Raw genomic sequence first — 12,069 nt, forward strand, 5'->3', positions numbered from 1 at the left:
GGACTTAGTGTCCAGTAAATGTGAGATGATTAATTTAATTTTGCTAGTCTTGCTAGAAAAGAGTTTAAGCTAATCTGCATTACCTTACTGAGAATGCACACGGACGGTTCCTGATGCTTAACTGACACCTGGTAACTAGTTTTACCATTGCCTTAATCATCTGCCTGAGCTTGTGCATTCAGTTAACTTTTTTACGCTTAAAATGGGAGCATACGGCAATGGACTTTTAAAATACATGTGATCCTCTTCTCAGTATAATAAGAATAAAAATCTGTATTTCATCATTTAAAATGCTGACACTAGCAAGTTTTAGAAATCCCTTCTTAAATACCTTGAGATTAAAACTCTTAATGTTTACCAGCATCTGGCTACAAAATCACAAAAAACCTTAAATGATCATTTGCTAGTATTAGGATCAAAGGCTTCCCAATCAGGATCAGACGTCTGCTACTCCAGGGCTTCGTAATGACAGAATAAAAGATGGCTTCTGCCCTCAAGTATTTCAAAATTAATGGTAAAATCTGAAACATAGACATATTTTGACCCTTGCTCATGAAAAAGTCAGACTTGAAGGGGAGAACAGTGTACAAGAAATTGTAATGATCTAAAGTTAGACCCAATTCTCTGCCAATGAAAGGAAATATTTTTATGTTGACCCTTGAACTGGTCTAGACTACCTTTCAGAAGTAAAAGCAAATGCAGTGTCTAGTAACATAACTTCATCCCCTACGTCTTCTGCAGTCATGTTCAGTGGATCTGAAAGTCACGTGGCTGAAGGCAGCCACAAATGCCAAGGTCAGTTTTCCAAGGGGATGATAAAGGAACACAAGTTAACAGATTTGCAAAAACTCATGTAAGATACTTAGAACACAAATCATCAAAATACTCTGGACTCCTGCGATTCCTCATCAAGTCATAATGCTTTTATCAAAATGTCATCACATATAAACATGTGTTTCTCTCTCCTTTCTCTCGTGGGTTTTTTCAGTGCACAGTAAATTATAGATTTTTCTTCCTAGGTATAATATAATAGAGTATTTGCAATATGCTTCTTACCTCAGTTCTACAAATATTAAGGCATGTGCATAACTTTATGCACAGGTGGTAACTCATTATTATTTATGTGAGTTAAGTTATTCACTGGAGTGCTTCCAAGACTGGAATCTCAGACTTTTGATTCTCTGCCTCTTTTTTCCCCTTCCTGGGTAGAAGCAGATTTAAATGCGGAAATTTGCTATAACGTATTCCATTATAATCCAATTTATTTTTACAGAAACTACCAACTACGTATCACAATTTCCTGCCTTGCCTAGTATAGTTGAAAGACATAAATGTGACAAAGCTTTTATGATTTTCTTATTAGTAGTGTTTTTGTAACCAACTATGTTAAAATGAGATTTCCTATGTTCCTGTTTTGACAAAGGCATGTGAATGATATTGCTAGGTACTATATGTAAAATAAAATAAAGCAAAGCGAATTCATTTCAGCTTAGCATGAATCAGTCTGGGATCTCCCTATAACAAGTTCTCATAAGAGTCACTGGGATTGAATTCTTAAGACATGAACAATTCTTCCTTTAATAAATTGGCCAAAACTTGCACTGCAACTGTTTAACAAGAATTTAACATCATGTTCCAGCTCTTGCCATGTGAAGTTCATTCCTTTACATACAAAAATAGAGGAAGCAGATTTGTCAGGGTCTTGTGGTTTTATGTTTGCATAATGTGGAGGAACATCCCAATCATCATTATACTGTCTTTCAATTTGAAGCCCAAGTTGCAGACTGATTCAAGTGGCACAAAAACCTGAGTGTTGAAAAGAAAGCAAGAAACATGTGCAGCTGATACAGATTTGAGCACAGCAAATTGAGAAACTGAGTAAGAGGCAGACTGAACTTCTGCCAGAATGGTATTCTGTGCTATCTGCACAAGCATATACAAAAAAGGAAACAATTAAAAAAAGAAACAACCCTGGAAGCTTTTCCCAGATGATTTGCAGAATAAAGAACAACTCTTTGGCCCTCAGAGGCATGATTTTAGCCAGATATCATTAGCGTGCAAAAGAAGCAAGACCAGCTACAGCACTTCTGTATACCAAAATACAAATTACTTTGGTTACGTTAGTATGAAGGGCACTAAACTGGAGCCAGACTGTCTGTCTGTTGACTTCTGTACTAGACTGGTCCATCTACTGGAATGCCTCCTGGGAGACTAGATAAAAATATGCTGGGAGGACCAATATTTAAACGTTTTGACCAAGAGGAAAGCGACTGGAATAAAGCCCCAAAAGCTAATCTATTTAATATTGTCTTTGAAGGTCAGATTTCAGCACAAAATGTTCAAAATAATTTCATTTCTTGGGAAAAAAAGTACAAACAAAACAACCTAGTTTTTATAAAACCTCAGAAAACAAACAGATAAATAGATTATCAGGTAGATTCAGGAATTTGTGGTGACAGGAGTATCAGGTGACAGGGCTTTGTATGCATGAAGCCTAAAAATAAGCAAGAAAACAAACAAAATATATGAATAAAATTGTAAGAATGGATTTTTAATGGGTGGCTGTCCTGAACAGACTTACAACAAAATCAACTTCTGGAAAAAGTGGAAATGCTTCAGTTAAGTACAACATTTTTAGCTTAAAGACACTTCCCTATATTATGTAGAAATCTCAGATTTAACTTCAGGTCTCCCTCTCTCATAGGGGACACTTGTTCCCAGGAGAGCTTCATGTGGGTGACAATGGAGAATACATCTCTTCTAAATAACCATATCTGGTGGCTGATGAAGGAAGACTTATGCACTACAAAGGGGGTTTCTATTCCACACTCTCTAGAAAGCAGTATGAAAATGGACTTGAGAGGTCTTACGACAACAAGGGAGTGAAAGGAGAGGACAACTGGAGGTCATGAGAGACACACGTTAATACAGGCAGACAAAAGCATATTTATGAGTGAATTTGGGAATGCTAATGGCGACAAAGTTTTTTTGTTTAATGACTGGACAAGCAGAGAGTGAGCAATAAAAAGCCTCTGAGCCCTTTCCAGAGAAGTGTACAAGGTTAATGTGGCCTCTCTGACAACTTTCTGTCATTGGCAGTGCTATCAGAAATGTCAAAATTTGATCCTCTAGTGTGGATCTATTTTGATTTTTGCACTTGGAAATCACATTCTCCCCCTTCTAAAGTCACGAGGGGCTTTAATTCTTTTTTAACCAGTTGCACCTGTGTCACAGCATTTATCTGGGCATCCTTGCCCTCTGGATTGACCTGGGAGAAATGAATGAAATATAAATGCTTGGAGGTAGACAAAATCCCAACTTAATCAGCCTTAAATCAGCAAGAATAACTGGAATGCAATGGAACAAAGAATACATACTGTTCACAGGGAATAAGAATGTACCTCATAAACTTTTAACAGATGATGACATCTCCTAACACATGTCCTGTCACATCATCAAATCCTCACTTAAGGGCTCAACATTGTAGAAAACTGCATCTGCCAACTGGTGCTCAGCTGCAAAAACCATCATCAGCCACACAAGTCATAATATAACTGCTCAAATGCCAATGTTCATAATTTGCTGCTGTAGTAAATAATTAAAAATAGAAATGTACTAGTTTTATGAAGTACGAAGCAGATGAGCAAATAAGCTGAACAATGAGAGGTAGTCTTACTGATGGGAGGTGCCATGGTTTCCCTGAAACCAAAGAGGTGGAGTGTCATTTTTATTCTCTCTTTATGTTAGCTCTGGCCAGCCCTGTAACATAATCACTATACTAAAAGTCAGACAGAGACACCCACAGGTAGAAAACAGCAAGCCACAGAATATTTCTCCGGGTAAGTTTTATATTTTAAATATCAAAGTGATGCATTGACCAACCTCTGGCCAAATCTCTGCCACTTTGCCACTTCAGTGGAGTTTAAAGCTATACTCTACTGGTGTCCAGACAAGCAGCAATTTGTTTTACATGAGATGCTTACAGCTGCATCCAACAAGTTACGTCTTTCAGCAAATCACTAGTTTTTTTTAAACATAGTTATTACAACAGCCCTATATAATTCTGAAATCAAATAATTATCACACCGTGCAAAATGCTGGACAAGTATATACCAAGGAGTGTCCATTCTCAGCCTCAGAAATTCTCAAGCATAAATCAGAAATCTGCTGTTCTCTTGACAAACATATAACTTGAAATTAGCCTACTGGATCAAGGCCTTCCTACATAATCTCTGTCAACAAATGCCCCCATTGCTTATGGGGATGTTGGTATGCCTTTCCTTTTTCTCTTCTACACCAACCACTTGTTAAGCTGTAGGAATCTTTTGAAAGAGAAACTGTTTGTCTCCTGGTATCACTGCAGCTCTCAAGTGCTCCTGCACTTCTGCAGTGGTCCCTCTGCCTGGCCATAACAATGCGATGGCCACCTTCATATGCTGCACTTCCCCTCTCTGCATTCCCTGTGCAGCCTGAATTGCAGTACAGCAGAGAGATTAAAAAACTAATTTCTGAATGTTTTGTTTTCACCCAGTTACTGCAAGAAATAAGCAAAGAGCTAATGGAAAAGGGGAATGAACGTTTACATGCCAAGGATTAGATGGGAAAGAACAGAAGGTGAATATTCTTGCCTATCTGTATATTCACATGACCTCTAAATCCAGCATCTCACTCCTTGAAAGTATGAAGTGAGCACACTTGGTATGAGAAGATGCCTTCCCTTAAAGCTATGTTCACATTAAAGACTCACTAAGCTCATTGAGGCTATTTAAATATGGGGCAGGGGAAAACTTTGCTTTTTCTGTGAGGTTGGGCCCTTTTTGTCTTTTTTTTTTTTTTTTTTGTAATTTCTTTTTTGGGAGTAACCTGATTATGTTATACAAAACATATATGGAAGAACACAGTATGCACAGCTGAGCATTGTGTGACATTACACACCTTTATTTTTTAAAAATCAGATAGTAACTTACCACAGTTAAATAATTAGTGTCGCCATTATTTTACACTACCTAGAAATTTTTTTCATTGTGAAGTAAAAATTTTATACCACCTTTCCAGTATAAAAAGCTCCTTGAACACTTTTGAAAGACCTATGCGCTCACAGGACTTCCACTGAGAACCTCACAATTCATGGACTATTTACTCTCATAGTAACCCAATTCTCATAACAATCCAGACTTCACTCTGGATTAAGGCCTTGTTTACAGATGGAAATCACGTGCAGAAAAGATAAGGGCCACATCTGCTAAAGGCATCATGCACCAGGGATGGACTGAGGTCCAGCTGTGCTATCTTTCCCTTTTCCCATGTCTAACTCTCAGGCGCTTAGGCTCAGACACATCCCACTTTAACTTTAGGCAACACCTCAATGACATGCAAAAGTTAAAGCCTACTCATGATGAGCTCTCCCTGTATTCCCTTTCCTAGGGATCTAGCCCCCTTGCAATCAACAATATATGTATTTGAGTTTCACTAATAATTACTCATTACCTTCTCAACAAGTTCTCTATAAACATGGTAGTCAATGCAGGAAGCAAAAAGTGTACTACTTCTGTTTTACAGTGTCTGGAAATTAACATACTTCCCTAATTATGTGAATGCCACCTATCAGTAACAACAAAAAAAAGGAAAAAAAAAAAAGGATTTTACTTATGAATTCCTCTCCTTTTGCTTCATAGTTGTTCATGACATTTGTTTGCTGATGCTGATCTCAGCAGTATAACTACATTAATTTCATTTGCCCTTCAGATACTCTTGGTTTATAGAAATCAACTCTATCTGCTGTCAGTACTACTGGCTGCTAACATGCCATTACTGTTTCTGTGGAGACTCTCTATAGAGAGTCAATTTTAGCAGCAGATGTGTTCTTAAAGAACAGCGGCACTGGGATTTTTTCAAGTATCCCTACTCATAAGGAAGTGGGAAACCAAGAGAAATTGTATTTCTGTTGCTGTCTCTAAGCTTTCAAAGTTATCCATAGATGTTTGTGAGCTACAAAATGTGCTCTGATTATTAAAACTTTGTATCAAGGCTGACTTAGACTTTACTCATATATTACATGAGATGGAGCATGAGATGTAAACACCCTAAGGGCACAATCAAAAAAGGATGAAAGGAGTGACTGCATCACTGGGGCAATTCAGCAAATTCTGGAGCCGTCTGTGGGCTACACTCAAGTGATATAAATGTTTGTGTTCAGCTAGGCTTCTCTCTTGTTTTGATAACTATGTTAGAAATGGTTCTGACAAAGTCACTGTTGTTACAGTGTTTGCAAAACAGCAGAAGAGGAGTTTTTGACAGAGTACTAAAATGTGCGCTGATTTGGCACTGTGAAGCTGCAAAACAAGTGAGGCTGTTTTTTACAAGACATGAATAACTACCCGTATCTTAGCACTCCAGAAATTTGGATTTTTGTCTGGGCCTGTGAGTTTTCCTATTAGCTTTCTATTCTAATAACCACAAAAGGCTGTCTCAAACCATGGAGGACTGGCCCACCCGTGGTTATAATCCACGGTCCTGGTTTTGGACACTCCTAACTCACTGGCTGGGGAGGTGGGTGTGGAAAGCATTTCGCTAATGTACTGTTTCTCACATCCTTTTCATCAGCATCTGAATCTGGCCAGGATAAAGAAGCAGGAAACGTGCTAAACAAGCCCTTCATCTGATACAGTATGGATGTGGTTATGTTCTTTAACAGAAATACCTCTGCGTTAATTTCACTCGAATGGCACACCACTTAGAAACCCACATATGTACATACCAACATTCCCCCTTGTCCATTTCTTTCTTCTGTACATTTGCCCTAAGTTTTTTGTTTTATCCAGGCCTTTAAGTCTACGCCTCGCAGCAGTCTCCTGGGCTTTCCAACTGGCCCTTCTCCCCCTGCCTAAGTAGCCATTGCCTGGGGTCCCACCACCGGCCCCGTGGGGCTCGCTGCTGACCCAGCAGGTGAGCTCCTACTCCTGCAGGCTGCCACTGCCTCTCTCGCTCTTCCTCCCGCTCTCCTGCTCACTGCTCTGTGTCCTGAACTCCTTTTGGATCCCATTGAAAGGGTGAGGATGCATGCAACTGCCTGCCTGGGAGAGGGATTCACTCCCCAGCATTACTCACCCCAGAGCCAGCCAAGGGAACCAAAGATACAACAGAAAAGCTGTGGAGTCCAAGAACATCCACAGCTGGCACTGAAACAGGGCAGTCACTTACTCATGCTGATTCATCAACTTCCCCATAAATTCCCTCGTCCCTCCAGTTTATTTCTTATTTTTCCCTCTGCACATCCAGATAGTCAGCTATTTCCATCTGCCCACCACATCTATTGTCTCCCTGCAATGCCTCTTCCAATGTACCTCAGCTACCTCATCCTTGTTCCTCTATAAACTCTTCCCCCATTTGCAGCATCTGCTTCAGCTCTGCCTCATATATTGTGCTTAGGGTCTGTGTCTCAATTCTCCCCTTGGCTTCTTCACACTAACCCTCTGAAAATGGGTATTGTACTCTTCCCCTCTACCTTCTCCCAAGCCATGATGAACACAGGTGATTAACACGTACATGTGCAGGCCAGATAGCTCTAATACAGTGAATCAATGCAGAATTCACAGCTCACATACCTTGCCATACTTCTGTGCATAGGATCCTGTAAGCAGCGAATGAAAAACTATGATTGTTTCATCCAAATCCCAAACAAATACACGCTGAAAAAAGAAGTGGGGATAATATTATTACAAAAATCAACATCAAAGTCCCACCACCACCCCACCCAGGGGAGCTAAAAGTCAACTGAGTCCTAAAGTTTAACCAACCAGCCACTTAACTGAGCAGGTTTGCTCTGAAACTCAGCAAGAACAGTATATCATGCGTGATAAAAAGACAGGAGAGTAACTTTTGAACTCTTCAAACATTTCTTATTTTTCCTCTAAAAAGCTTTTCAAAAAAGCTGTAAAACACAAATTTCAGAAAAATGATGGGGGTCAAACAGAACTGTTAACTTAAGGATAAACAGTATTTTCACATCTCTGCACATCTTATGATTCAAGGTTCTTCTTTATTTCTACTGTATAGCTAAAATTATATCTTGGGTAAAAGTGCTATAGGTCACATATAACGTCATGCAGGATTTAAATAATATTGTAGGATAAACCAGATTAACTCACAAAAAAAAAAAAAAAAAGAAACTCCTTATATTGATAAGGGATTCGTTTTCACTGGCAAACTCTAAAGAAGACAGGAAGACTGAAATGTAAGAAGTTAAGAGTCTTTCCACTGGAAAAGTTAAATCCTTTGAAAAGCTAAAAGTTTGTATGTTTCTGTATAAAAGCAATGGTATTTACATTCAGTGCCTAGCACTGCAGCCCACCCTGCCACCCCAGATGTGTGGCCAGCTGAGTCCCAGCAACAGTCTTGACTTCTACTGTACCCAGAGCTGGTCAATGAAGGCAGAGCAGTGGGGCTGGCCAGAGCTGTTTGCTGCCAGTGCTGGTCTGGTGGCAGCAGGGGACACACTGCACTGGTGGGCAGCACGTTCCCCTGATGCCAGAGCTGAGTGTTTCACACACACGCAGGCACTCTGCTTCCTCCTCCTCCTCCCCCTGTCACTGTAAGGCAGCACACTGCTAACACAGGAGAAATGTGACTATAATTACTCCGTTGCTAGGAGGTCACTTGTGTTTTAAATCGTCACCCCATGTATTAGGCGGATATATTTCTTCACTAAGGCACTGATATTGCACATACTTAAGTCCAGCCATAACTTCGCTAATGCAAGCTGCCTCATTGAAATTCACTGACATCACTTTACAAGCACAAGGACAAACCTGTGCCTAAGTATTTGAAAGGTTATGGTCTGATGATCCTGCTTATTTACACTGTGTTCTTAAATACATGTAATTAAGCTGAGCAATATATGTAAGATTTCCTATGCAAAACACTAAAAAAACTGTGAGAATTTTGAATCCAGAGGTCTCCCAGGTTTGTTGTTCTACTGTGCAAGAAACTGAAAGGCACGTAATCTTAAGGGCTAAAAACTGCAAGGCAGAATCACATTTACTTTTCTGCCTAACTTTGTCATACAGAACACTGATGTCTCATTGTACACGTTACAACAGCAACGAGTATCAGTTCTATTCAGTTAGTGAGACTGAGTCCATGATGTTTTCTAAAATGCTTTAAGCTATTTCCACAGCTGTAGTTTTCAAAGTTACCTTCCATCAGAAGAAACCTCCACATTACCATTCATCAGTTACTGCAGGCATACCTCCAAGTCACTGTCCGGAGGGGGTGATGGATTATTCTTCCGCCCTCTACCCCGAGACTTTGACCCAGAACTCCTACATGTTCTCTCATCAAGATCTTTGATTGGCGTGGAGGGGCTCTGCACCGTGTCAAACTCCCCTGTAAAGTCAACCATTCATGGCAAAATTAGTGCTGGATTTTTAAATAATAAAGTTTGTGGTTTTTTTTTCTCTCAAAGCTAGCCATGTCTGCATGCAAACTCAGCCACAATATGCACCTAAAAGAGTGGTATAAAATGAGTGATAACACGATTTGTCTTACATAGATGGAATCTGCACATGACACATACACTTTTGACTTTACCAAGGAAACATTATAAACCTTAACAGAGTAAGAGAAAGATTAAAATTACACATACGCATGTGCAGATATATATATACACATGAACTCATGCAAAATATTGATATATCCAAGGAAGATGTATTTTACAAGTCACACTAATGACCTCTTAAAACATGAAGCTCCTTTTAGTTAAAGTAGTTCATTTCCCATGTTTGTAGTTCAGCTAGACTTATTCCCAAGTCCTGTGTTACTTTCACCAGAACACCCTTTGGCACCCATCCACGCACCAGAACAGCCAGTCACCTTCCTGCTTCATCTCCTCCTCCCATGTCACCTGCTCTTTAGTAGAGTTCACCTTTTTTTTTTTTTTTCCACCTTACCTCTGCCCATAAATTGCCAGAGGGAATTCATAATATTAAATGTAATATTCCAGTTACTACCAGAAAGAGGGTGAAGTCATACTTGTATTCCGGTCATCTTTAAGTATCAGTTATTGTCTGCTGTCAGAGAGATGTGCTGGAAGGAGCTCTGATCTGGCACAGCACAGTTGCTCTTAACACTCATGTCTATCCCCGACTTACTCATTTAATCTACTTTGCCTCTCCTGGTAACAAAGGGCTTCAGAGGTGATCACAAACCAGTACCTATGTAAGGCAGACAGACTGAAGAAGGTATCTCCAGGAAGGATGGCATGGAACTTCCCTTTACAAATTACTTTTATGCCACAGCTCAATAAATAGAAATTATCCTTTTCTTCACAGCACAGTACGTTCAGTGCCTCTTTAAAACTGATACCAGTAAACGCAGCTTGGCTAGGTTCCTGAATGCTAAATAACATAAATCCTCCTTCATCATCTATCTTATTAATGATTTGATTTTTCTCCATTAAAAAAAGAAAGTGTAAAACTTTGACCTGACATCTACTACAAAGTTTGATTCCAGGGAGTCCTTGTGCTGCGTGTAGTTGTGCATTTCAGGGCCACTTTGGCAATATTTGTTAAAAGTGTTCACTACGTCACATCTGCAGAATAGATTAACACTTGGTACAAACATTTCCCAAGAATCTTCTATGACGCATTTGATTTTGAGCTGGAATCTGAACATTTTTCATTTTTACTGAAGACCATCTTTAAGTGGCCAGTAGATCAAGTCATTTTTCTGCTCCATTCTGAACTTGCAAAACCATATCCAGAAAAACATCATTTTAGGTCCCCAAGTAGAAGGAAGATACTGACAAACTGGAGTTAGTCCAGGTGAGGGCCACCAAGGCAGTTAAGGGGCTGAGCATGCAGGAAGAAAGGCAGAGTGACTCTTCACAGAGGTATGCAGAAAAAGGACAAGACCCAACAGACAGAAATTACAGGAAGGGATATTCCTGTTGGATACAAGGAAAAAACCCCTTCACTATGAGAATGGTCAAGACCTGGGACTGGTGTCCAGAGAGGCTGTATATTCTCTACCCCTGGAGATTCTCAAAACTCCATTGGACACAGCCCTAAACAACACAATCTAAGTTGGCTCATCCATGAGCAGGCTGGACAAAAGACCCACAGAGGTCCCTTCTAGCATGAATGATTTCATGTTTCTGTGATCTTCCCTGAGTTATTCATCTCATTCTCCCTCCACAACAAAGAAAAAACCAGTTTTGGTCTAGCAGAGTCTAAGAAGAAAATACAGACTGCAGTCTCAGTTAAGAGTCTGTGCATAAAGTAACACAATAGTTAAAATTCTTAATCTTTTCCATCATTTATTTATACCTTACAGTGAACCACATACAGAAGATTATTAAAATAAATACACTGGGAGATATATTTATATATCTTGACTGGAAAAATACCGTTGTATTTCTTGGAAGAATGAGATTTAAGCCCATAATGTCACATTCCTGAGTGAGAGCTCTAGACATTGTAAGGAAAGAATTCAAGATTTAAGGAAAGGGGAGAATAAGAAGAAAGTTAGTTGCTGAGTGAATTGTTTAGGACATTTACCTGGAGAAGGATGTATCTAGGTTCCACTACCTTCTCCAGGGTACACTTGTTTATTTGACTGAATGACTGATACATACCAAGTATAAAGGCATATTTTCATGGCCCAGAATCCAATCCCTGTACTCCCAAGTGGTAGGTGATGAAGGTTCCATGAAACAGGAGGAAATAAAATCTGTCTCACTTCCTGGGAAAGTACTCAAATTATTCTGCTATCACCTGGAAGAACATACTATTACTTTTTTCTCAAACTAGGTGATGACTACTTCAATGTCACAAAACCAACATGATTCTCTGCTTGGGCAGAACAAAGCTGAACTTTCAGGCAGCTGCTAACAAGAGATTTTCAAAACTGCAATTCGAGAATTTGTTCCAGATACCATTTTAGATAGGTCTGTCCTGATTTGGATAAGGATCATATGCATTCTAAAGCAGTTTCTCTTTCAGCTAAAACTCTCATTTGCCAAGAAATTATGGGACAATTAAGCATCAATAATAGTATCTAATGAATAATGTT

General features: G+C 39.4%; 1 protein-coding gene across 10 annotated transcripts in view; it reads right to left on the reverse strand.

The window, feature by feature from the left end:
• EYA4 (EYA transcriptional coactivator and phosphatase 4) overlaps window positions 1–12,069 on the reverse strand; it is a 158,156-nt gene that overhangs the window by 20,201 nt on the left and 125,886 nt on the right. For all 10 annotated transcript variants that reach the window (XM_040599295.1, XM_040599302.1, XM_040599300.1 and 7 more), the window contains 2 exons: window positions 9,248–9,384; window positions 7,605–7,688 (listed from right to left, as the gene is read on the reverse strand). In XM_040599295.1, coding sequence (XP_040455229.1) covers window positions 7,605–7,688; window positions 9,248–9,384 — 221 coding nt within the window. The remainder of the gene's footprint in view (window positions 1–7,604; window positions 7,689–9,247; window positions 9,385–12,069) is intronic.

The sequence above is a fragment of the Falco naumanni genome, chromosome 6 (assembly GCF_017639655.2).
Source record: "Falco naumanni isolate bFalNau1 chromosome 6, bFalNau1.pat, whole genome shotgun sequence".
NCBI classification, from domain to species: domain Eukaryota; kingdom Metazoa; phylum Chordata; class Aves; order Falconiformes; family Falconidae; genus Falco; species Falco naumanni.